Genomic DNA, 27,889 nt, shown 5'->3' with positions numbered 1-27,889 from the left:
TATCACCACAGCAAGCAATGTACTTGGAGTCAGACAGGCCTGGATGAGATCTTTCAGGTCAGGCCACTCCGCAAGGCTCACAAAATCCCCTTGTACCTGGACTTTGAACTACTCCCCTCTAGGTGCAGGCATGGGGCATCCCTTGGCATGAAAAAATAACTAGACAATTTGTGCCAGGTGTGATATCCCTCCTAAATAGCTACGGCTAATGGTCCTATCGACCCAGTAAGGCCAGCAAGCTAGTCTCTTTTTATTGGTGTGTAACTGTTGTATTGTCAATTTGTTTTGTATTTAAACCGCACTTTAAATGTGTACATGACACTGCAACAACATTTCCCCATGGGGACAAAGTCAGTCAAGTAAAGTAACAAGAAAACCCCTGTTTACACCTCTCTGTGACAGTTAGTTACAGGATGAAGTAGTTTGCAGACAGAAGCTCTTCTGAAAAATGCACAGGAAAAGCACTTAAGTATTTGTACCTGTATTCTCTCATGCAGGCCCGGTCCTGGCTGTTCTGCCGCCCACTGATTATCATGCCAATTTAGCCCACCAATGATGTATGCTATATACTCAAGTATGTGGACACCCCTTAAAATGAGTGGTTTTGACTGTTTCAGCCACACCTGTTGCTGACAGGTGTGTAAAATTGAGCACATAGCCATGCAATCTCCATAGACCAACATTGCCAGTAGAATGTCCTTCCTGAAGAGCTCAGTGACTTTCAACATGCCACTATCATAGGATGCCACCTTTCCAACAAGTCAGTAGCCCAGCTAGAGCTACCCCGGTCAACTGTTAGTGCTGTTATTGTGAAGTGGAAAGGTCTTGGAGCAAAAACGGCTCGGCTGCAAAGTGGTAGGCCACAAACTCACAGAACCGGACCTCTGAGTGCTGAAGTGCATAGCGCATAGAAATCACCCGTTCTCGGTTGCAACGCTCACTACCCACTTCCAAACGGCCTCTGGAAGCAACGTCAGGGAGTGTCATGATATGGATTTCCATGTCCCAGCAGCCAAACACCAACCTAAAATCAGTAGAAGCACATCTCTGTCGTGATGAATCACTCTTCACCATCTGGCAGTCAAACGGACAAATCTGGGTTTGGCAGATGCCAGGAGAGCACTAGCTGCCTCACTGCCTAGTGCCCAACTGTACAGTTTGGTGGAGGAGGAATAATAGTCTGGGGCTGTTGTTCATGGTTCAGGCTAGGCCCCTTATTTCCAGTGAAGAGAAATCTTAACACTACAGCATGCAATGACATTCTAGACGATTCTGTGCTTCCAACTTTGTGGCCACAGTTTTGGGGAAGGCCCGTTCCTGTTTCAGCATGACAATGCCCCGTGCAAAAAGCGAGGTCCGTACAGAAATGGTTTGTCGAGATCGGTGTGGAAGAACTTGACTGGCCTACACAGAGCCCTGACCTCAACCCCATTGAACTCCTTTGGGATAAATTGGAACACCGACTGCGAGCCAGGTCTAATTGCCCAATGTCAGTGCCCAATCTCACTAATGCTCTCGTGGCAAGTCCCCGCAGCAATGTTCCAACATCTAGTGGAAAGCTTTCCCAGAAGAGTGGAGGGTGTTATAGCAGCAAAGGGGGGTCCAACTCTATATTAATGCCTGTGATTTTGGAATGAGCACATGTCCACATATTTTTGGTCATGTACTGTATATAGAAAGCATTCACACCCCTTTACTTTTTCCACATTTAGTTGTTTCAGCCTGAATTTAAAATGGATAAAATCTCAATTTTATGTCAAAGTGGATGATGTTTTTTGCATTTTACTCCGCCATTGTAAAAAAGATTTTGGAAGCTTTACAAATGCATTTATTAATGTCTACGTTCGTTTTTGACACTTGTTAATGCATAGGGCTTACTTATATTATTTTAGCTAAACATACAAATAAAAAAATAAGTATATATAAAAATTTTCCTTAGTGTTTTTGTCTTTTGAAACGTTTTAATTGAAATACTGTAGCATTCCAATACCACTGCTCTTACTGGGGAGTACCAATATGGCTGACCGGTGGTTACTAAGACTCAATGGCCAATAGAAAGCAATCTAGGCTTTATATACATCATTGGTTGAAATTCCTGGACAGCAGTTGTGAGGAGCCTGATTTTTCAATTCCAGATATTGTCCATTTAACTTTGACCTTTCCTGTTTTTAGCGGTGTTTGTTAACATGTCATATTCACATCGAAGCACATTTTTATTTGATTGGGACACCATTTCAGGTTAGCTATTTGATCGGAGAAACATGCATGATGTACAAAGTATCTGTCTCATGACATCGTCAAAAATATATCTCTAGCCTGTAGGCTACAGAAAACTGCACTTTTTTGTACCGTAGGCTACATGATTTACGGTCAATTTCTTTTTAACGGAACATTGTGGTGCGACGCAGCGGTGCGTCTCTCTCCAACAACACCGTCGAGAGGCACGCTAGGCATGGATAATAATTTGCTCCCCTGCCCTTTGACAAAGTGGTTAGGCCTACTGCTTATCATGGGGCGGCATCAGCGCTCACCTAAGTAACCCATATGCCACTGACTGAGAAATTTACATTGTTTTGGGGCTGAATTCTTTAAGGTATGTGTGTTGCAAGTCTTGGTCAGTTTAGCTCGGGAAATGCCGCCCCACGCCAATCTGCAGCCCCCGGCAGCCGACTAATCGTTCCTATTTGGCTGGCCTGCCCTGCCTTCAGGTGAGACTGCTGCCTTACGACCAAGATGGGGTTTACCTCGGGCCTGAAGCACCCCACCAGTGCTCTTGATGTTTTCCTTTTTTGTTTTTGTCTTTCACCTGTAGGTGAGTTTGGACACCCTTTTTACAGGGGCCGTATGTAATCCAGCGTCTGAGTAGAAGTGCTGCTCTAAAATCAGTTTAGCCTTTTAGATCACCATTTTAATAAGATTACATGGACAGGGAAGACCTCGTCCTAGATCAGCACTCCTCCACAGAGACGCTTGACTCCTATGGCCCGAGGTCTGCATGCTCCTTCTCAGCAGAATATATTGTCATAAAAGGATAAATCCCTACTCTGTGGTCTATGCAGTCTTATGGAGGAGTTCTGAGTCAGGCCCATCCTCCATAGTGTCTGTGCCTGTGTCCGTAATGGCACCCTAGTTTCTATTTAGTGTGGGTCAAAGGTGGTGCACCCGCTCCTCCTGTCACATTCTGTTCAAGGTCCCCAAAGCGCACACATCCCTGGGTCGCTCCTCTTTTCACTTCGCTGCAGCTAGCGACTGGAATGAGCTGCAACAAACACTCAAACTGGACCGTTTTTGTCTCCATCTCTTCAAAGACTCAATCATGGACACTCTTACTGACAGTTGTGGTTGCTTCGCGTGATGCATTGTCGTCTCTACCTTGCCCTTTGTGCTGTTGTCTGTGCCCAATAATGTGTGTACCATGTTTTTGCGCTGCTACCAATGTTGTGTTGCTGCCATGCTATGTTGTCTTAGGTCTCTCTGTATGTAGTGTTGGTGTCTCTTGTCGTGATGCGTGTTTTGACCTATTTATATTTTATGTTACATTCTTCATCCCAGGCCCCCATCCCCTCAGGAGGCCATTTGCCTTTTGGTAGGCCGTCATTGTAAATAAGAATTTGTTCTGAACTGACTTGCCTAGTTAAATAAAGGTTTAAATATCATTTTATTTTATATAGGGATGCATTTGGGACGTAGCCACTGTCTGCTGCAGGCCTGGCTTAGTCTGAGAGAACTGCTGAATCAGTACAAGCCGCTGTCCTGGACTGCAGAGTCATGGAGTTTACACTGCCTCCCTTAGATAAAAAAAAGTATCTAATTTTTTAAAAATTTATTTATTTTTGCTTGGTGGGTGAGAATTGAGCTAGTAGCCTTAAACACCTTGCTGCTCTGCCTGCACTTCTGGTTGTTTTTGTGTTTTTTTTGTCTTCCAATTAAGTGTCACGACACAGATGGTTGTGTAATTTGAATGATGAAATCGGACTACTGAATCTTTTTGTTTTAAATCCTCTGTTTGCAATTCAGCAAACAGTTTGAGCAATTATCTGTTAAATTGATAATTGCACTCTCCTGGTCAGCCCTCGGTCGTCAACCCACAATTCTATCAGCGAGTGATAAAGATTGCCTCTCAATTTAATTACTACTCATGGAACAATGTGGCATATTGACAGTTATACGTAGTTGTTATTTGTTATGAAATGAATGGTGAGATTACCAATCTCCTTAGATGAGAACTGACGGTAGTATCTTTGGGCTTTACATGTCTGTGCATGCGAGTCTATTTCTATGTAGTAAAATATGTAATCTGCCCCACTGTAGGTACAGAAAGCTAGCACTAAAGTGGCATCCAGACAAGAACCCAGACAACAAGGAAGACGCAGAGAGGAAGTTCAAAGAGCTTTCAGAAGCCTATGAGGTCCTGTCAGACGGTAAGATTCCCCCCTCCACCTAAGACTCCTCATTATGCAAACGCTAATGCACATGTCACGAATCCCGGATCTCATTACCACATCCGGTTGTAATAAAAAAAATATATATATATGCGTGAAACTACATCGTTGCAGTTCTTGAACCAAACCGTTGCACCTACTACCATACCCTGTTCAAAGGCACTTAAATCTTTTCTCTTGCTTATTTACCCTCTAAATGGCACACTAAAAAACAATCCATGTCTGAGGCTTAAATCCTTTAACCTCTCCTTCATCTACTCTGATTTTTAAGTGGATTTAACAAGTGACATCAATAAGGGATCATAGCTTTCACCTGGTCAGTGTACATTTTCGAAACGTTACAAGAACCCGTTACACTAAAATGTGTAACATGATACGACTGCAACCTGTAAAATTGTACGATGTGGATGACTAGCTACATAGCATGCACTCATGAGGTCTAGGTCTTCTTGATTAGTGATATCTCTCTGCTATACAGATTACATGACTGCTTAAAATCCCCCCAAAAGGTACATTAGCCTATCACCCTAGGTGTCTTTATGATGTTTTCACCTCTTTGTTTCCACCCAAACATATGACCAGTCATGTGTTGCTGTCAGATGGTGAACACACCATAACTATTGTCTTTGTCCACATTGAAAATAACCCTTTGTCTGTCTGTTACAGGACTAAAATTATCTATGTACTTGACAGCGCTGAGACGTCATCTGTGTCCTAAACGGCACCCTATTCCCTATGCAGTGCACTACTTTTCACGGGCCCTGGTCAAGAGTAGTGCACTACATAAGGAATAGGGTGCCGTTTGGGACGCAGTTGTAGGCCTGTGAGCACAACTGAGAACTGTACTGTCTCGATTTATTTGTCCCCGTTATGTCCTGCTCTCCCAGCAACAGCAGCTAACAACAGGCCAGTAATTGTTTCCCTTCAAAGCACACGTCAGGACCGTTTGTGCTGTGGAGTATACACACTTAAACATCGACTTTCCTCTTTTGGTTCTCGTATAAGCCTTTAAGTAGTCGCTCTTTTTGTCGTTTCACTTTTTTTCCGCCTATCAAGTTATGGGGTGGTCATTTATGACTTTCATGAAAATAGGCATAAACAGCCACGCTCTCGCCCAGTTGTCCAATGGTTTGTCTGCATCGTACACTCTCGGGTTTCTGACTGGGCCTTTTCCCAGCATTCACCTCCGAGACAGAATTGTAACCTATCAGTGAAAGAAGAGCACAGGTGGAAGACAGAGGTCTTTGAGGAAGGATGTTAAGACTTAGGAGACAGTATTTTAAGACCGGTTGAAAAGGCGTGATTTCAACCAGTTTTGCCATTGAAATGATGTATTTTTCTCATTGGGTAGAAGAAAGGGTCTTAAGACTGAGATTGCGCTTGATGTTTTATTAACTCTTTGAATGTGAACTCTAAAACATTGTGTGTAATTTGGAAGCAAGCATCAAGTCAATAGATTTGTGTATACATTATAACTAAGCAGGTATTAATAAGGAGCCACTAAGGCCATTTCACATGTACCTCGTGTATCAAGTTATGAGAATGAGGCAGGATCTGTTTCATATCCAGGAAGCTATTATTATCCAAAGGTCGCAGCGCTCTCTCATTTAAATGGAGAACAGAAACGACACTTTGTCAAGTTCAAAGTGCCCTAAATGGCACCCTATACCATAGTGTTCTACTTTTGACCGAGGTCAGACCATGGCCCATAGAGCTCTGGTCAAAAGTAGTGTGCCCCATAGGGAATAGGTTGTCATTTGGGACACATCCACAGTGACCATTGCCTGACAGTTTCAGATCTCTTTAATCCCTCCTTTTCTTCGTATCCCTAGCAAACAAGAAGAACCAGTATGACCGGTATGGTAAAGAAGGCTTGGCTGGAAACGGAGGCAGAGGTATATGTTACTCTTCATGTTTTGATATGTAGAGCCTCTCTAGGAAATCTAGAGGTTAAACTTGTATGTTATATGATACAGTATTATGACATAATGACACAATGTCTGAAATGACACACAAAGCTAGCTAGCATGCCTCTACCAATGTACAGCTCTATGGGGTCAACTTCAGTGTGTTTACCATAAACCTGACTGGGCAATACTTTTTTTCTGAGGACTCAAAACCATTAGCTGTCAACTAAGCCTCGTAGTGCCATGTTACCCTCATAGTTCCCTCGAGTAATTGAACTATGTTCAGATCACCACATGTACTGAAGGACCAGGAATATGTTTCCATCGCTCAGTAACTCTCATGGTATGTTCTTATTCTCTTGTTTCTTCCAGGAGGGCATTATCACAACGGTGATCACTTCAGTGGTGGGTTCACATTCCGTAACCCCGAGGATGTCTTCAGGGAATTCTTCGGAGGTCGAGATCCATTTGCCGATTTCTTCGGTAAGTCTTTTCCTCTCACTGAGGCCAGAGAATGCCCAGAGAGAGCCTAGCTCCCGGAGACACCAATGGCAATTTCCCTTATTCTATAGAGTGATTGAGGATGGAGCCATACTTTGGTACGCTCTGTCTCTCTGACTACTTTTATTATGTACAATTCATCCAAGTTGGCTCAATTTTGGATATGACGTAACCGCTTATCCCTGTGTAGATAATATTCAATAGGAATCTATCGCTATACTGTTGATATAACCCATACGGCTTTGATCACCAAAACTGATGCAGGAATTGAGATTACATTATTCAACGCTGCCTCGTGCGAGATCTGCGCTTTTTAATTCCTTGAACAGTCCCAAACTTTTCACTGTCGATTATACCCACAACTAGATTCACGTTCTTAACCCCCCTGTGGACATGCTACTAATTGTGTGCCGATCTGGGTCAACCTTGCTGGCTGGATGAGAGCGTCTGGGCTGTTTGCTGGCCTGCCTGACCGTCGTGTTTATGTAGCTGTTACAGAGAGTTGTACAGAACTGGCTACACTGCAGACTGATTAGGGGTAAGTGAGGTAGCCAGGGTGGGAAATGAACACCATCCACCAACGAATTGCTGTCTGTTCTTACCAGCCACATTGGCGGGGGTCACACGCATTTGGGAGCAGTTTATTGTTTGATACAAAGCCCACATGTAATAAAGAATAAAATCATTTAAAACTACAACTCTTTGAGAGTGTGTCAGCTCCGGAAGAGAGAATCTCAATGCTACAGTTGTGAAAGTGGGTTGGGGGTACAGCATAGGTTCAATATCTGGTTCAAACGATATCGAGAGCGATGGAGACCTTGCCTGCTGAAATAGGTCTGGCTGGCTGTCTGTTCTTTGAAATCAATTTGAAAACCGTTCAATATATGCTATTCTATGCGTTTTCTGTGATTTATCAAAAAATGTGGCTTGTAAACAAATTGAGTATCTGGTCAATTTGGGCAACCACTGCGGCTAGTGGACCAAAAAGTAAAATCCCTCCCTGGAGGCAGCCAGGACTGTGCTCAGGGTCCCGTCTAGCCTAACTGTCGTAGCCTGGGTGTGACTCAGGACTTTAGCAGTCAGTTAACCCCTCGTGTGTTTTACTAGTCTTCACAGGACCCTAAGCTGCTGCTGTGTCTAGTGACTGACTGACAAACCATCAGCACCAGCTTGCATAATGACAGCCAGCTATACAATCACCATGTGTGTACTGCATTACCCATAGAACTGGCTTTCGAGAAGAAGAAAAAAAACTGCCATTGCATCCTTTTAGACGCTTCCAACCACAGACTGGATAGCCTAGATGGTCTGGGTTAAAATGTAAAGTTTACGAGCAAACAGGGACGCCTATTAAGCCAGGAACATAGTGTGGTGCTCCATGCCATCAGCCTAGCAGGTACTATCCTCTTACCGGCTGCATTGAGGACATGCTGTCTGATGCTGCTGCTGGACACTGCCAACATGGAAGTAAACAGCAACAGCTGTCCTCTGCACTCTGGATGCGTCCCGACTGGCACCTTATTCCCTATATAGTGAGGGAGTAGGCAGTGTTGGGGAGTAACTGACTACATATGATTACAAAAAAACGAACTAATCAAACCAAACTTTATTTGTGTAGACTTTACCGTAAAATGCTTACTTACAAGCCCTTAACCAACAGTACAGTTCAAGAAGTTACATGTAATCTGATTTGAAAAATAATCATGTAAAACATCCGTTTTTTTTACGTTACCAGCAAAAATATTGTAATCGGATTACGCTAAAATGCGTAACATTTTACAGGTTGCTTTCGCATAATATGTATCAACCTCGGAGCTTCCTGCATACTCCTACACCACACACATTCATCAAGTATCATTGTAACCTCTCCCCTGTTTCACATGCGTTTCCACACACAGACACATGCGTCTGACGCTATTACAACTGGTCTTATTTTAATACAGAAGCTATTTTTGAAAGCATTCCAGCTGAATGATGTAGGCTCTCATATCCGTCCACTGTCTGAGGCTCGCCTCCATATTTAGAGCTCTGTGGGTGAACCGTGGATGCCTCGCTCTCATTCGCTGAGCAGATGCCGGCTTTTACACCACTGACTGAGCCAATAGGCTCCCTACTACAACACGTCTCCCATTGGTCAAAACAACACCTTCCGTAACCGCAAGTCACTGAATATTGGCTGAGTTTAGCAATCGTTTAGCAATAGCTTTCAAAGGCCATTTTCAAGTCCATTATATTATAAATAACCCTGCTACATTAAATCCTCGCCTAACGACATAACTAAGTCACATCAAGGGACACCGAGATAAACAAGAAGGGTTTTAATTCTAGATCATAAATTATATTATGACCAGCCTCGTTAGAAACATCTTCCATGCTCCTCTGCATCCCATATGGCACCCTTCTCCTTACTTGGTGCACTCCTTTTGACTAGGGGCCCATAGTCATGAGCTCTGGTCAAAAGTAATGCACTATATGGGGAATAGGGTGCCATTTAGGACTCAGCCCCAGTTCCAGTAGCAGTGGAGACCTCCTGTGGTGGGGGGGGTCACCACATTGTGGTGGGGGTCAGTCCATTTGAGATGCACAATAGAATACAGAGAGGATTAGAGGGCGGCTTTATGGAGAGCTTGCTGCTGGGTTTAATACGGACCTTTTCTAAGGGGAGAGGGAGTGTGACTGAGTCCTCAGGGTCCTCATGCATAAACGATCCAATTAATAAATGAATTCTGACATTGTGTGGTGGATTGGAGAGCGGAAGCAGCAGGGGATTTTTCTTTCTAACGGGGAGGGCAGCTATTTTTCTCAGCACAATCACGTCTGTCCCTATGGGAGGGTCTCCCATGTGACTACTGCAGCCATTTCTGGTTAAGAATAACATAAACCTCTGAATGATGATGATGTGATACTGTAAATGATTGAACTCTTTTATTAAATTTTTTTAATCCGGTTGAAACAAAAACCCCTCAAATATGATTTGATGTATCAGACATTTCCTTCCAAAAAGTCTGAAGGTTAATGCACTTTACCCTTTGGGGAATGGGGACACGACATCAGTGAATGAGCCAGCTCAATTTATAGATATGTATTTATTCTCAACAACAACATGTAAAGTGTTGGTCCCATGTTTTATGAACTGAAATAAAGATCCCAGAAATGTTCCATAAGCACAAAAAGCTTATTTCTCTCAAATGTTCTCCTTTGCCAAGATAATCCATCCACCTGACAGGTGTGGCATATCAAGAAGCTGATTAAACCGCATGATCATTATACAGTTGCACATTGTGCTGGGGACAATAAAACAACACTCTAAAATCTGCAGTTTTGTCACACAAAATGAAACAAATGTCTCAAGTTTTGAGTGAGTGTGCAATATGCATGCAGACTGCAGGAAGGTCCGCTAGAGCTGTTACTGATAATTTAATGTTAATTGTTCTACCTTAAGCTGCCTCCAACATCGTTAGAATTTGGCAGTACATCCATCCGCCCTCACAACCACAGACCACGTGTAACCCCGCCCAGCCCAGGACCTCCACATCCGGCTTCTTCACCTGCGTGATCGTCAGACCAGCCACCCACGGAGCTGACACAACTCTGGGTTTGCACAACCGAAGAATTTCTGCACGAACTGTCAGAAACCGTCTCAGGGAAGCTCGTCTGCATGCTCATCGTCCTCACCATGGTCTTGACCTGACTGCAGTTTGGTGTTGTAACCAACTTCAGTAGGTAAATTCTCACCTTCGATGGCTACTGGCACGCTGGAGAAGTGTGCTCTTCACGGATGAATCCCTGTTTTGACTGTACTGGGCAGATGGCAGACAGCGTGTATGGTGTCGTGTGGGAGAGCGGTTTCTGATGTCATCGTTGTGAACAGAGGGCCCCAAGTGGCGTTGGGGTTATGGTATGGGCAGGCATAAGCTACGGACAATGAACAACACAATTGCATTTTATCTAAGCAATTTGAATGCGCAGAGAACTTGAGATACTGAGGCCCTTTGTTGTGCCATTCATCTGCTGACATCCTCATGTTTCAGTATGATAATATACAGCCCCATGTTGCAAGGATTTGTAGACCATTCCTGGAAGCTGAAAATGTCCCAGTTCTTCCATGGCCTGCATACTCCCCAGACATGTCACCCATTGAGCATGTTTGGGATTGGCGTTGACAACAGCGTGTTCCAGTTCCTGCCGATATCCAGCAACTTCGTACAGCCATTGAAGATGAGTGGGACAACATTCCACAGACAACATTCAGCAGTCTCAACACTATGCGAAGGAGATGTGTCGCGCTACATTACGACTGGTTTTCTGATCCACGCCCTTTTTTGTTTTTTTAAGGTATCTGTGACCAACATACATATCTGTATTCCCGGTCATGTGAAATCCATAGATTATGGCCTAATACATTTATTTAAATTGACTGGTATCCTTGTATGAACTGTAACTCAGTAAAAATCTTTGAAATTGTTGCATGTAGTGTTTATTTTTGTTCAGTGTAGATGGGCCTATGCCATTTCCAGTGGTGTAAAAATACTTTAAAGTAGGTTGTGGTATCTGTACTGTACTCTTTATATTTTTGACTACTTTTACTAAACTACATTCCTAAGTAAAATGATGTACTTTTTACTCCATACATTTTCCCTTACACCCAAAAGTACTCCTTACATTTTTTATATTTAGCAGGACAGGAAAATGGTCCCAATTCACGCACTAATCAAGAGAATATACCTGGTCATTCCTACGGCCTCTGATCTGGCTGATTAACGGACTCACAAAATACCAATGCTTTGTTTGTAAATGGAATGTTGGAATGTTCCCCTGGCTAACTGTAAATTTAAAGATTTTTTACTTTTCATACTAAAGTATATTTCAAACCAAATACTTTTAGAATTACTCAAGTAGTATTTTACTTGTTGACTTTTACTGGACTCATTTTCTATTAAGATTTCTTTACTTTTACTGAAGTATGACAATTGGGTACTGCTATGTGGGTGAAAGTGAACTTGACTAATGTGTTGTCATGGTCTCTCCCCAGCAGACGATGACTTCTTCGGTGGGGGACACAGGCAGCGGGTGGTGAACCAAAGTAGGACCGGAGGATCCTTCTTCCACGGATTTGGTGGCTTCCCCCCCTTCGGGGCGGGCTTCCCAGGGTTTGGTTCAGGTGCGCTTCCCCTGCAGCACGGTAATACTTCAAATATGTGTGTACTAAAACTCTGGTTAAACTAAACCTTCTTCTCACGGAAGTTGTTTACAATTTAAATCATATCATAATTCAATCCCATCTATTTGAAATGTTACTATGCCTTTCACTCACGGGTGTGTTTGTAAGACAAATGTCACCCAGAGAGCTGAAACATTATTTGATGTTACTTTTCCTTTAATGAGATCTATCCTGATGTTATCCTATGATAAGTTTCACGCAGTTCTTAGCTACAGTCTCAATTGAGATGAAAATGTCAAAAGGAGAAATGGTGAGATTTGGAGTGGGTATATGAGTGACCAGTAAAATGAAATGCTTACTCGTAAGCTCTGTGTCCCTCCTAGGTTTCACCTCCCTGGGACATATGGGTGGAGGAGGCTTCGCCTCGTTTTCCTCTTCATCTTTCGGAGGTGGAGGAGGAATGTGCTCCCGCTCGGTGTCTACCTCCACCAAGTTCATTAACGGCAGACAAATCACCACAAAACGGTACAGCTCAACACAGCTAGTCAGTCAATGACGTCTATGCCTCACTGACTTGTCCTCACCCTGTGTTTTAAAGGGATAGTTTCCTCAAAATAAAAACACAGGACTTTCCTAGGATGTTGTCGTCGATTCATCAAGACAGTCGGGAATAGATAAAAACAGAGTAACGTATAACAAGGTTATTATTAAAAAGAATATCTGTTCTAAGTCTGTTTCTATCTCCTGCAGGATTGTGGAGAACGGCCAGGAGAGGGTGGAGGTGGAGGAGGACGGTCAGTTAAAGTCTCTAACCGTCAACGGTAAGGAGCAGCTCCTAAGACTGGATAACAAGTGATGACCTCTGCACAACGTTTGAAATACTCACACCTGACCTGGAAACAAACTAAACTAACTCAGCGTGACGATGCTGCTCAGGGTTGCGACCTTACGGTAGTTGGTTTCTCTCCTCTCCCTCCCCTGTTGACATTCGTAGTTAACATTCCTCATGGCGAGGAAATGTGTTCTCAACTGAGTTTAGCCGCAGGAGCGAGGGACGTTCAGATACGGTTGTATTTATTCCCGTTTCACCTTTTTTTTTTGTTCTGGGACCTTTCTCTTGCTAGGACCACTGATTTGTACTATTCATTTATTTTTCTGTATTGCCGTTTTTTCATGAGTAGACTTCTTGTCCTTTAAGTTCTAGAAGCCAAGGGCACAAGCTGTACTGCTTTGCTTTTGTTCTTTTGAACTATCTCAGCTTTAACCTTTTTTTAAAACCATTTTCACACTCCTACGTTTCAGATGAACACATCTAGAGGATTAGGGCGTTGATACAGTATTCCTGTGCATTTTGTTTTTGCTTTCTGTTGGTTTGTTTGCTTGTTTTGGAATATGAATGTTTCTTTCATCTCTGCATGATTGCCAATGACAAGGCTGTTCATGTTCCTGACTAACTGTTTCATCAACTCATCATAAACCATGAACAGAGACTATATAGCGTACCGGTCAGAAGTTTGGACACACCTACTCACTCATTCAAGGGTTTTTCCTTTTTTTGAACTCTGTTCTACATTGTAGAATAACAGACGTCAAAACTATGAAATGACACGTATAGAATCATGTAGTAACCCCACCAAAAAAGTGTTAAATAAATCAAAATATATTTTGTATTTGAGATTCTTTAAAGTAGCCACCCTTTGCCTTGATGACAGCTTTGCACACTCTTGACATTCTCTCAACCAGCTTCACCTGGAATTCTTGAAGGAGTTTCCACATATGCTGAGCACTTGTTTGCTGCTTTTCCTTCACTCTGCGGTCCAACTCATCCCAAACCATCTCAATTAGGTTGAGGTCGAGTGATTATGGTGTGTCCAAACATTTGACTGTTACTGTGTATATCTATCTCGAAATAGGGGATTTTGTGTACTTTGTAAAACAACTAAAAAAGATACTTTGGTCAATAAATCTCAGCTTGAACCCTCTTAGGGGCTGTTGCATTCACAATGAGTGTGTGTGTGATGATTCTGTTTTGCTTGAGTGACACCCACCCACTTCCTCAATGTGTGTGTGCTCACTTGATGACCCCTGCTTCACACAAACACACAGAGAAAAGGAAACCGCCCTCACTGTTTTTCCAATAAAACTCACTCATCACGTCACTCTCACGTGTTCATTTGAACCTACTAATTCAATAATTTTACCGCTAAGCTAATTGATTACGCCTGCATTTTTATAGTGGTGCATCATATCAAATTCATTCAGTGATAGCAGTCACTTCGTGGACTATCAGTATAGAATGATTAGCTAGCGTCAACATAAGATGCACTGTGGCAGTAATTAGTTGCCTTTGGTCAAGAATGACTGTTTCAACAAAAGGTATGTATTCTTACACTCACACATCCCTCTTGAATCCGTTAAGCTGTGTCCCTTGCCCTCCTAGTATCAGTAAATGTGATGTGTTTGCTTAGAGACTGGAAGTTATACACATCCTCACCTCAGCGTTTCCCTAAGCGTCACAGCACAGTGTTTGCATCCCAATTGCACCTTATTCCCTATATAGTACACTAAATAGGAAACGGTGCCATTTGGGATGCAGACGGTGTCTGTTTTTGTCCTTCATCTAGCAACATGTCATCTGTTTATCAGATGTGATTACCAGTGTTTTGTTTATAAACCGTCAGGTTTAAAACAAATCGCCACTGCTTCGATGTTCAATGCAATGTCTTATAATGGAGACTGGGCTGCTTCAACTGGTACCCTTGTTACCTACATAGGGCTCTGGTCAAAAGTAGTGCACTATATTGGGAATAGGGTGCCATTTGAGACGTAGCCCAGGTTGTATTGTCCCTCTGCAATGGGCGCTTTTGTTCAGATGCTGTCCAACCGTGCCACTGTCTGTCACTGGCTGTGGGTACAGGTGGTGGCAGACTGGCAGCAGTTGGCACAAGGGGTTACAGCTGTTTATTTTGCCCTGGCCTGCGGTAGAAGGGAACTGTGTTTTTGAGGGTGTATATTTGTGTGTGTGTGTAGAACAGATCAGTCGTGCACAGCAGTTCTGAGGAATGTGCTAAAAGGGGTCTGTTTATTTACACAAGCTTCAGTGCATTTTTGTGAGGCATTTACATGAGGGGAGAAAGCTGTCACTGTGGAGCAACGAGAGCAGAGCGAACAGGTCTCTCCACGCAGTTTACCGTCCCGTTTTTGTTTTGTGTAAGAACCACCATCCTCTCATGGGAAACGTCTAAAATAAAGCTGCAACAGGCACATTGTAATACACCCTTAGCTGACCGTCCTTGGGTTGTATGCATTAATGCATACTGTCGCAAAACATTTTGCAACGGAAAACGATAAGCATTTCTTACTGGATAAGCTCAGGTAGTCCATTCCTGTTTCTGTTTTCTTCTGTTTGGTTGTCTAGTCGGTACGATCCTGTATTTCACAATGTTGGCGTACAGCTCTTTGTCCTTCAAATTCCTTCAGCTGTGGGAGCTATTTTTCCATCGCTCTGTTGGTTTTAATTCTCACCTGAAGGTTGATGGAAGATGTGGCTGCGTTGCTCGGTGACGTTGTGGCCCTGTCCTTGTGGCTGCCCTGCTCAGGTTACCTGTGTGTATGTGTGTGGGGAGATGTGCTGATGAGTGGAGGAGATTATTGTACCCTCCACTGTGGTAGAGTTGACATTGTAAGGAGAGTCAAGGTCCCTGGATAAATACCGGGACTAGCACTGCTGTTAAAAATGTTAACAATTCCTGTTAAGGCCTTTCATTCAATTGAATTACAACACACTTTGCCCTCGGTGGGAGACAAATATATATTTTAAGGGTCAGAAAAGCAGCTTGAATTAGTCTTTCCATTTGCTTTTTAATAACTGTTTGAGCCAGGGGCAAGATTACGGCTTTGATTATGAAAACATAATTAAAATGAATGTAGGGCTTGGATATATTGATTTCCTCAATTGTAAGGAAATTACAGTCAAAGTATTTTTCCACGGAGCAATAGCTCCTCCTGTTGACTGAAAACCGCCATTGCACTTTGTTAAAAACGCAATAGAACACAACAGTATTTTGTAATGATTTAAATAATTTAATCTGCATTTATTACAAACGAGTTAGGTGTTGTACACAACAAATTATGAAATGTAGGCCTGAAGACAACCCGGAAGACCGTGTAGTTCTCTCTCTCCCTGTGTTGTAGAGTATGTTCCTTGCACTAGGTTGCGCTGTCTCTACATTAACAGGAGAGGATGACATCACCCTATTCTACAAGTAATTGCCAAAATAATTGAAAAACTTGAGTAAATGAGGGACACAAAGTATATTGAAAGCAGGTGCTTCCACACAAGTGTAGTTCCTGAAGTAATTAAGCAATTTAACATCGTATCATGCTTAGGGTCATGTATAAAAATGCTGGGCAGGCCATTATTTTGGCTACCATAGCTATGCCCCCCCCGTCCATAGGGCGCGAGTGGTCACTGAACGGTTTGATAAGCATGAAAACAATGTAAACCATATGCCGTCTCAGTCACCAGATCTCAACCCAATTGAACACTACTGGGAGATTCTGGAGCGGTGCCTGAGACGGCGTTTTCCATCAACACACAAGTTATGTTATTTATTGTGGAAGAATGGCGTCGCCTCCTTCCAACAGAGTTCCAGACACTTGTAGAATCTTTGCCAAGGTGCATTGAAGCTGTTCTGGCTCTACACTTTATGTTGGTGTTTCCTTTTATTTTGGCAGTTACCTGTAGCTCTACCTACAGGTTTTGAGGTTTTTTTGTTTGTTTTTTACATAAATATTATACTGTACCAAAGTGAATCCTAATTCTAGGTAGAAATGTTTGATCTAAAAACAGCTTGTATTTGGTTATTGCAATGTAAAATGCCTTCCAGCTTTGTGAAATACATTTGAGTTTGTTTTTTCATATCGTGGACCAAAGTCACATTCGCACAGAATTTTTGCATATGCTGCAAAACCAAAAAACATTCTGCTACACTGCATACCTGTAACCTAAACGTCTGACATTGCAAATGTGTGTGTGTGTGTGTGTGTGTGTGTGTATGTATATATATATATATATATATTATTTCCTCATCTTTGAAGTGGATGCGTACACATTATTAATGTGGACTTGCACAGTGGAAGGTAGGTACTAGCGTGCCTGCCAAATGACACCCAATTTCCTATATAGTGTGCTACTTTTGACCAGACTCCGTAAGGGCTATGGCCAAAAGTAGTGGCCTATGTAGGGAATAGTGTTTTTATGTCCCAAATGGCAGAGTTGAGCTGTCTTCCCCTGTCTGTAGTTGTCAGCCACATAATGTAATTAAACTGTCGTTCATCTCTATGATGTACTGAAAGTCTGTTGCTTCTGTAGTTCACTTTCTTCAGTGGCTGAACCACTGGGCCCTCTGTCAGCCTGTCAATCTCTTTACATACGTCTAGCTTTGTTGTGACTAGCCCTACTAGTTTAGCTACGATAACAAGGTGGAATGAGCAACGACACGATACTACTATCCATGTCTCAAACCACAAGCCACTTTATGGTGAAGTTGCCCGCACCTCCGTGAGCACAGGGGGATTCCATTGTTCATGCAGTTGCTAGAGGCAACAATATGACAAATGAACACCGGTAAGCTTTTATGATTGAAAACCGAAAGGCTGGATCTCATGCTCATCCATCACTAATGACAGATCATGTTTTGATTTCCTGTCCCGGGGCCACAAAATGGCTTCCTGGTCGCAGCAGGTAGCATCCTGTTTGAATTGCATTCTATGCAACTGTCATCGCTTGGAGTAGCAGGGCCATCTCTGGCCACCATCAACGCCAGGGTTGTCGGCTGCCTTATGAAAGATGGAGGAGATGGAGGCTAACAACGGGACAAACCCAGCTGTTGCCTGACCACGTTTGAACATGGCCACAAAATTACATCCTGTTCTCTGTTATAGTGCAAAACGTTTGACCAGGGGCCATAAGGCTCTGGTCAAAAGTAGTGCACTATATAGGGGATAGGGTACCCTTGACAACGTAGTTATTATCGGTGTGCTCAGCAGTGGTGTCGCCTCAGCAGACTTCTGCAGCTGCTGCTGGACACCCGGCCAGGGATGTCAGGCGATTACGTTGATAGGCGTTGGATGTTCAAGCCCAACCAACAGTGTGTGGCCTTCTTCAACGCAGTCAAATCCAGTAGACCTACATAAGGTTTGGCCAACATGATTAAGGTATGTGAATGAGTGTCAGGTGTCTGGATGTAGACTCGTACACCCTGGACTGAAACAAAACGAATGATAGGCACCCTTCAAACAATGGATCTAAATGTATGCATGGAGAAGGGGGAACGTCTGTTCTGTAGTCAAATTAAGTCTTTGATCCAGAAAATAAAAGGCTGCCTTTATGACTATTAAAATATCTCATTATCATCAATGCAGTTTGATATTGTTTTGTTTAAATTAATTAAATGATAATGGATTACACAGCTCTGTGGGGCGGGGGAGTCTTATCGCCCAGGTAACGACCTCCTAATACAAACAAATATTGATCCGCAGAGCAGGGACATGTTGACAATACGCCTCACGGCCCTGGATTCTCACACGGTAAAATGCAATTACTCTCCATTTCTCCAATGCAAAACTGATTTAGGTATTCAGGCAGTCTGCAGAAGGGAATATGCACTTCGATTAGTTGTCTTTCAGAGCTAGAAGCAGACCGGAGCCAGGGGAATACCTGAGCCGTAAACCACCAATTGTGCGTGTTACTCCGCCGAGGGGATTATCACTCTGTGGTGTCAATCCTCCATTTGGGATGTGGACTTTGGAGACTGATTTGTTTGGCATCCTTTATAAAAGACTATTGCGCCCGCTCGCCTCTCGCAACATAGACTGCCGATTTGCCAGGGTCGCGATTGCTGACCTCACGGTAATAAGTCTATTCATCCAGTGAGTTGAAAGTTGTGTCCCAAATGGTGACCTAAGCCCAATGTAGTGCACTACCTTTGACCAAGGCCCATAGGGATTTGGTCAATAGTGCTGCACTATATAGGGAGCCATTTGGGACATAAACAAAGTCTCGCCGTGCTTTTTCCTTTGTCTTTATTACAGCCTGAATGAGGACCGGCTTATCCAATTGTCCGCTACCTTCCAGCATCCCCCCCACCGCTTTTTACTTTCTCTGCCATATCTGCAGATTTGGACAAGTGATATTTATATTTGTTATGGATCCCCATTAGCTGCTGCAGGGCAGCAGCTACTCTTCCTGGGGTCCAGCAAAATTAAGCCAGTTTATATATATATTTTTTTTAACATTACAATACATTCACAGATTTCACAACACACTGTGTGCCCTCAGGCCCCTACTCCACCACTACCACATATCTACAGTGCTAAATCCATGTGTGTGTAGTGCATTTGTTATCGTGTGTGTGTGTATGCATGTGTCTGTGCCTATGTTTGTGTTGCCTCACAATCCCCGCTGTTCCATAAGTTTTTTTTTTTTTTTTTTTGCCTTATCGCGGACATACTTCTCAACATCTTAGCTATTGTTGTATCAATATGTTTTGACCATGACAGTTTACAATCCAGGGTAACTCCAAGCAGTTTGGTCACCTCAACTTGCTCAATTTAGGGTTTAGTGAATGATTTGTCCCAACTACAATGCTTTTAGTTTGAGAAAAATTTACGACTAACTTATTCCTTGCCACCCGCTCTGAAACTAACTGCAGCTCTTTGTTAAGTGTTGCAGTCATTTCAGTCGCTGTAGTAGCTGACATGTATAGTATTGAGTCATCCGCATACATAGACACTCTGGCTTTCCTCAAAGCCAGTGGCAATTCATGATGTGATTTGGAGCTTGATAACTATGAAAATGGAGTTTCATCAACTACGTAGATGAAATAATTAGTGGCTGAGGAAAGGGTCACACATCCAGAAATGAGAGACGTTTGTTACCTTGGTGGCTTGTGCCAGTCAGGACAAAATGGCACCACACACACACACTCACACACACACACACACACACACACACACACACGACATAAACTGCTGAGAGAGAAAAAATACAGTAAGAGACTTGAGGCATACAACGCTTTACTTTGAAGTCGTTAATAGATCTCGTCCGATATACTAAATACTTGTGTATAATTGTATGTTACAAAAGGTAATCCTTGTGTATACCTTGTAAAGCCCAGAATACAATGCAGTGTCCTCCAAGGATATTTTTTCAATGCAGTTTACATGCAGTGCATTACTTAGGTTTACTCTTATTCCAAGCAGATTGGCCAGTGTGTCCCTAAACACATCCCCTGGTTTGATATGTCACTCTAATGGCATGTGATGTGTTAAAGGCTTGACTGTTGGAAATGACGGAAGGATGATGGAGGGGGTTTGAAAGTTGGTGTAGACCTTTCTCTAAATGAAAACCGGTTCGGCACGAGGGAGCATCTGGCTCCATTCTTGCCCTCTATCCCCCCCCCCCTTAATTACAAAACACAATGGCGGTGAAATCTGCCTGTGTAATCTGAGCATAATAAGTCTCCCCTTATACGCTGCGACTAATTCAATATAAATGTAAATTACCGAGAGAAAATAACAAAATCTCTATTTACATGGCTAATCACAATAAAAGCGCGGCCACATGAAATATGACTGAACTTTATGGTTGCAATATGAAAGAAACTGGTTGCTGCAGCCAGAGGGGATGTTTGAAGATCTTTTGCGTTTCATCCTCTTGGTTTTCCTGGTATGGCCACACAGGTTTGAATCGCACTTGTCTTCTTTTACAGGCAACATATAATCGGAGAAGCTTCTCGTTCTCACCTGGATTGTGTTCCTCGGGACAAGGATGTCACGTTGTACTTGAACAGAGACTGTTCGGAATCCAGGTGTTTTAACGAGCACCACAGCCGATGCCTCAATGTGTGAGAATGATCACTTTATCAACACGTGGCCAATGCAGCTTAACACTCAGGCTTCATATTGCAACATAAAGGAGATTCTCCCTCCCCACAAGTCGTGATCAAAGGCCTTGTATAAAAAATGGTTTTGACAGCCCACGGGTGGGCAGGCCCAGGGTAACCTCTCATCGACGCTATGTGGGTCCTTGTGGCACTGCCGTTGACCGTGGGGGAGTTGGTCGATAAAGGTAGATTCCCATCTACCAGTGGCCGGGCGACATAGTGCCGTCTCCGTCTGATCGCGACTGATGCCTTTTTATATCAGATTCTCCCGGAGAATCATATCGCCCTTCGTGCTATCACTTAGCATTAGCATGCGCTGCCGGTGACCATCAATTGCACCGGTATAAACTCTGTACACACTCTGCGGTGTTGGAGCTGGGACTGTTCCCCCCCCCTATCCCCGCAAAGTAAATCTAGTTTAGATTTACAGATGTGTGTTCTGCTCGCAGGTCCTTGCTAACTACTCTGACCACCCCTACAGGTCTGGAAGATGACAACCGGCAGCAGAACAACCTCCTTGGTCTCCCCTCCCACCAACGCTTCCTGAAGAATAGCCCACAGAACCCCCCAGAGGAAGACGAAGAGCGCGGCCAACAGAGCCTGGGACTCGCCAGAGGTGTGTCCCCCCAACTTAGAGCTTTTCACCTCAGGACAGAACACTAAGGCGTGGAGGTTGTACAGAGAGACCCAGGAACAGGCCTGCTGTGTCAACAAGATCTCATAGTGTCCCTTTTTGAAATTCAACATATTATGGATAAAACCTCTTTCTTCACACATTAAATCCACATGGCTACCGGGTTAATTCCGTGCTGTTGAGGGTTAAAACAGAAACAACTCTACTGTTAACCATTCGGACTGAAGGCCTAAACTGTTAAGGTTAGGGCTATGGTTTTGGGGAAAGCTTAAAACAACATAATATAAAAACAATGTGCTGTTTCCATCAACTATCACCAAGTATTCCCTTGGCTTGCTAGAGTATTGTGAATTGTGGTGGCGCAGTGGTCTAAGCTGCATGCTCTACCTCCCAAGCATTGTGAGTTAGCTCCCCCAGAACTGGGTGCAAATTTTATTGGGTGAGCGAAGAGAAAGACATTTGTCCAATGTTCTGGGGACATTTTTTAAACATCCGAAATCGAAGTGACCAGGCTGGTTCTAGAGTAAACTGTAAAGCACTTTGTGACGACTGCTGACGTAAAAAGGGGCTTATAAAATACATTTTCTAAACGGGAGGTGCGTAAGGACTTCTGTCGAGACTGAAAGGGACACATATATTTCAATTGAATTCCAAATTCAATTTGTTGCGTTCCTAAACCTTTCCGTTGCAAATGAGGTTGTTGATTGTACACAGCACTTAATGTGGTGTTTTGTTTCAGATGGATCAATCAATGGCCTCCAGGCTAAGCTTTGTTCAAAGACGGGAGCTAAACACCTTAATAACGACAGCTAATTGGTTGTTGTTGTAACGGGTGGCTAAACAAAAGGCCAGTGACAGAGGCAGACATGTTTGACTGGTAGAGGTCAACATTGAGGGGAATGAAAGGACTGAAGTGTTCATTAAAGGGCTCTGTTGATCTGCAGTGTAATGACTCTGGGTCAAACACAAAAAGCCATGCAATTATCTTACACACACACTCAAATAGTTCACTCGGCCGATATACCGTTGAAAAAAAAACGGTTGGTTCCCGGTCTACTTAACTGGATCGTTGTCCACAAACTCAGAACAGCAAGCTGTCAAGCTACTCCTATTCCTCTTTTTGGATTTGGAATCCTTTCTTTGAATATTTGATGAGGGGTGTTATCAACCGCCTGAAATCTATATTTTTTTTACACCTTTATTTAACTAGGCAAGTCAGTTAAGAAGAAATTCTTATTTTCAATGACGGCCTAGGAACAGTGGGTTAACTGCCTGTTTAGGGGCAGAACGACAGATTTGTACATTGTCAGCTCGGGATTTGAATTTGCAACCTTCCGGTTACTAGACCAACGCTCTAACCACAAGGCTGCCCTGCCGCCCCGTTCTATGGTGAACGTGTCCAAATTCATCGTCCTCATGAATATGCATAGACTGTCTTGGATTTAAACAGGGATAACTCTGATATAAAGTGTTTTTTTTCTCAAAGTTTCCAGGATGTCACGTGGATCACACTTATATCAGAAAAAAAAATCCTCACTTACTTAATAATTAATGATCTGCTTAATTAAGGGGTACCGTTTTTTGGTGGAGAAAACCCTCTCGCTGACAGTTTGACTAAAACGTTAACATGCTTTGCAAGAAGAACGAGTTCCCTAATACTTCCAGTTTACATGGACACATTTGAAATCGGGCTACCTGGTGGCATTCTGACCGTGTCATTTTTGGGAAGCATATTTTACTCTAAGTTCGGACAGACTGTTTAGCATTTGTGTGTGAGAACTATTTCTAAGATGCATACATTGATGTTCTGAACTCGCGCAAAAAAAAACGGAAGGCTCGCTCGGCTGGTGCTAGCACATGCAGAGATTAAATACACCGATGGAACGCCGATTTAAGGTGTTTACATGTCCAAATAATTCAAAAAATGACCCAGAAAACCAGGCGTCTGCAGGCGTCTGCTTACTTCGATTATGGCCTTTTAAGATGACATCATCAGTTTAATACTGAATTTATTAGTGTACGTGTGAACGTACTCGCTGACACACAGGGGTCCTCCTGGTTATAATGAGGCCTCAATTTGCAAATTGTAATTACTTCGCTACTATGGCCTATTTATTGCCTTACCACCTCACGCCATTTGCACACACTGTATATAGACTTTTTTTTCTATTGTGTTATTGACTGTACGCTTGTTTATTCCATGTGTAACTCTGTTTGTCGAACTGCTTTGCTTTATCTTGGCCAGGTGTGTGTGTGTATATATATATATATCTAACCCCAGTCCATCCCCAACGTAATAAAAAATATATATATAAAAAATGTATTATGTTGGGGATGGACTGGGGTTAGATGTTTTTTTTTAGCAATTTAACTTTTTTTTTCCAGGAGTTTACACTTTTTTACCAGGACATTGTGTAAGTTTATGCCTGATAAGTTATAATGTCAATAATGAAGTATTGAGGAATATAGAAGTCTAGATCTGGTACACATTCTGACAACGTTAGTAGCATGTAATTGTCTGTTTGATGGCCATTTCTCCGTAGGACACATGGACACCAAGAGGAAGAAATATCCTTGGAGGCAGGAGGCGGAGCTCAAAAAGAAGAGAACACCTCGATTGGCTCCTCGAATCGGTGCCTGGTTCTAAAGCACCACCATGGCTCCGCCCTTCCCTGTACGTGTCATCCGGAGGGAAAGAACATCAGTAGATTAACACAACTCAGCCGTAGGGTTGCCAAATTCAGGTTACTCTTCCAAAGATTCCAGATTTTGTAGAAATCCCAGTTGGACGATTCCCGGAATCAAGAGGGAATAAGCAGGATATCCGGATCCTCCAACCACAGGTTTTCTGGAAAACCTGGGAATTTTGGGAAAGTTACAGGAATTTTTCAAACCATGCCAACCCACCACTGTGCCAGGTCTCCCCTTGTCTATCAACTTCTCAGTGCAAACAGCAAATCTCATTAGCCATCTTCTATGCAAGACATTAGACTTTGTCACGGTCTGTTTTCTATCCTCATGGCTCTGCTGTGTTCTCTACTCAGTTCAACTTTCATTACCAGTAGAACTGCCAGTAGAGGCCATAGTTTATTTATTTTTGAAGATGTCAGTAGAGAGGAGCTATTCTGTTTTTTTCTGGATTTTGCATTCCTCACAAATGGTAGTACCGGAGGACCTTAACATGAGCATGTGCACATTAGGTCATAATTTGTCTCCTCTGAATGGAATTATACATTTTTCCTCAAACGTACTTTCTGAAATATTTCTAGTTTTGTTTTTTAAAGGGGCAATCAGCAGTAGCTACATCCATTTCTGCTCTTATAAATGAATGATATGTCCACATTGATTCTTGATGAATATAACTTATAAATGCCTCATGAGCTTAGTTCAACTGTTGTACCCCATCAGAATCGAAAGTATATGGGCTCTATTCAATCTACATCGTGGAAGTTGTGCTTCACAGTGTGATTTGACATTTTAAAGGCAATGTTCCCGCATTCGCAGAGACTGCATTCACGGTAAACGCTGCACATGTCGGCTCAATCGGAAATTACCTTTAAATTTCTATCGCTATACAGATTGAATAGAGCCCTAAGCTTGTTTAACTCCAATGTTTGTAAACAAAGTAAATGTAAACAAACACTACCTAGCCTCAAAACATGGTTAAAAATAGTGTTGATATCAAGGCTGTTCAATCCTTGCGTTCATAGATCAGTCTATGAATTTGAGAGTGGTTACATTTCTCCAGCCCCATCCATTAGCTTTTTACCAAAACAGGTGCGGGTAGTGGCTTTGTTATTGTTTCTACTGCTAATTGCCACTTTTTAAATGGATGTGATGTAGAGTAAATGTAATGGATGTGAATGGTCTGGAAGAGCCTGTAACAGGAATCTAAGGGATGATGCCAGAGACTCTGAAGGAAATAAAGGTATAGGGGAGTCTTTTAAACCTTAAAGGGATAGTTCATCCAAGTGATTTGGGTGAACTGTCCCTTTAAAGACCCATTTGAGGAACTGTCCAGAGACCAGAGAACTTGGCTTATCTTAAAGGCAAAAGAGCAAAAAAATAAAGTTGAATTGCTGATCAAAAACACACTTATTGTAAAAAAGGGCTTTAAAAATATTTTTGATTGATGTAGAAATCATACAACAATATACTGTAGGTTTTTGTCTGCACTGAGTGAAATATTGTCACTGCAAGAAAGAACAGTAACACCAAAGTAGCCATCTCACTTTCTCCCCCCTCTCACTTTCTCCCCCCCTCTCACTTTCTTTCCCCCTCTCACTTTCTTTCCCCCTCTCACTTTCTTTCCCCCTCTCACTTTCTTTCCCCCCTCTCACTTTCTTTCCCCCCTCTCACTTTCTTTCCCCCCTCTCACTTTCTTTCCCCCCTCTCACTTTCTTTCCCCCCTCTCACTTTCTTTCCCCCTCTCACTTTCTTCCCCCCCTCTCACTTTCTCCCCTCTCAAAAAGGCTTGTCACTCGGTTTTTACACTCCACTGCTTCGGTTGGGATGGAAACCTGGTATGGAAGTTCCTGTGTTGAACATGTTTATAACTCTTTACAGAACAGTTTAAAAAAAATATTCTTTGATTGGTTTAGTTTTTATTGTCAATTTTCTTTTATTCATGCCCAATGCCAGGGGAGATGGAATGCATGCGAGTTTCCTTCTCTATAAACACCCACCAATAAAGCTTCATGTCAACCAGATATGTGATGGTTATGTAGTCACATTGTTAGGTGGTTGCTGAGGGACGTATCACATTATCCTTCAATAAAGACAGAACGTATTAGGTTCCCAAGGTAGTGAAATAATGGATGTAATCTATTGAATACCTTTACTCTCATTATGAGCCTTTTGATGGCATCTGAAATGTTGCTTTCAATATGATGCATGGCCTTGTATTCATTGTGACGCATGCTTGTAGCTGTGTAATTATGAATTGTAGGCATTAAATAGTGACACGGTCCAAGTGAAAAACATTTCAGGCGTCACTTGCTTTTCCTGAACATTTGCCATTTTAAACGTATTGAATGCATTTCTTCCCAGTCATTGGTCGAAAAAAAAGCATTCAACGTCAGTTCTATGTTCAGCAACTTTCAGAACTCAATGAACATGCACCTCTGGACTTCAAATATGACTTCTTTTTTTGTTGAAAGTTTATTCTTCCAGATTATTTCAAAGTCTGTACTCTAGGTTGCTTGAAAAAAACTAAAAAGGTATCGGAATTGGGCAGCATAAACAAAGCAGAATAGACCAGTGTCCCAAATGGCACTCCCTGTATAGTGCACTTCTTTTGACTAGGGCTCTATGGGGAATATGGTGTAGGGGATAGTGTGCTGTTTGGGATGTAATACTCTCCTCTTTTAAAAGTGCACTCCTTCCTTAATTGAAAAGACCTCTTCAGAACAGCCCTGGATTAGGCTGTCATTGGCAGGGCTGTGAAGGCAGCGACATTCTCTGTGTGAATGTCGACAGTGTGTTGTATTATTCATGGGCGAAAAAACATGCACACGACCTACAGAGTAATTTGGCCCTTGTTCCTAGGAACCAGTCTCTAAGGGTTTAATTAAAGTCTTTGGAGGCAGTGGCCCATCTCCCTCCATTAAATGAAAGGCAAACACTCTATGCATCCCAAATTGAACCCTATTCCCTATACAGTGCACTACTTTTGACGGGCTCTGGTCAAAAGTAGTGCACTACCCTTTCGTTTAAACACAGCCTTCCTCCCTGAGTTGTGTGTCTGTCCTCCTGACTTAGGAAGACAGTGAGAAGTGTAGTGCCCATTCAAAAAAGACAAACATTATTTTATCTGTAAGAGAAATTAACATGGCTCTGAATTTGGAAGTCAACAACGGGTACTGTAAATGTATGGCAATAGTATTTTTTTCTTTCTATTTTCATGCTAAAACCAAACATTTTGTTATTGTTTAGAGTGATAGACATAAATTCGGTGTTGTTACATGCATCATGTATATGGTGTCCATATTAGGACAGCCTCTGAAGCTGGTCACGTCAGCCAATCACGTGGTTGCTTTGGAGAACGAGTTAATGACTATGATGGTCATCATAAACTCCTGAATCAAACTTTCATGTTGTGCTGCTGTGGTGTTTGTTTCAACACTCCCCCCCCCCCCCCCCCCCCCACACACACACACACACATAGCTTAGTTTGTTGAATAAGACCTTTGGTGTTATATAGTTGACTCAGCAGCACACTGCTCTGTGGCTCAATAGCAGCGGGAGACATGATTTATGAAGGGATTTAATGGAGAAATTAGGCCATACAAGTCTCC

General features: G+C 42.7%; 1 protein-coding gene across 10 annotated transcripts in view; it reads left to right on the top strand.

Moving 5' to 3' along the window:
- dnajb6b (DnaJ heat shock protein family (Hsp40) member B6b) overlaps positions 1-27,684 on the top strand; it is a 48,416-nt gene extending 20,732 nt beyond the window's left edge. For 2 of the 10 annotated variants that reach the window (XM_020494839.2, XM_020494840.2), the window contains exons 3-10: positions 4,312-4,421; positions 6,275-6,337; positions 6,722-6,832; positions 11,883-12,032; positions 12,395-12,536; positions 12,762-12,832; positions 21,441-21,575; positions 24,137-27,684. In XM_020494839.2, the coding sequence (XP_020350428.1) occupies positions 4,312-4,421; positions 6,275-6,337; positions 6,722-6,832; positions 11,883-12,032; positions 12,395-12,536; positions 12,762-12,832; positions 21,441-21,575; positions 24,137-24,240 (886 nt within the window). In that variant the 3' untranslated portion in view covers positions 24,241-27,684. Of the gene's footprint in view, positions 1-4,311; positions 4,422-6,274; positions 6,338-6,721; positions 6,833-11,882; positions 12,033-12,394; positions 12,537-12,761; positions 14,019-21,440; positions 21,576-24,136 lie in introns of those variants that run through there. The other 8 variants (XR_004211700.1, XM_020494843.2, XM_031835958.1 and 5 more) reach the window with 6 other exon arrangements.
- The last annotated feature ends 205 nt before the right edge of the window (positions 27,685-27,889 follow it).

The sequence above is a fragment of the Oncorhynchus kisutch genome, linkage group LG11 (assembly GCF_002021735.2).
Source record: "Oncorhynchus kisutch isolate 150728-3 linkage group LG11, Okis_V2, whole genome shotgun sequence".
NCBI classification, from domain to species: Eukaryota; Metazoa; Chordata; class Actinopteri; order Salmoniformes; family Salmonidae; genus Oncorhynchus; species Oncorhynchus kisutch.
Note: the sequence above shows the minus strand (reverse complement) of the source record. Positions and strands in the feature narration are given on the sequence as shown.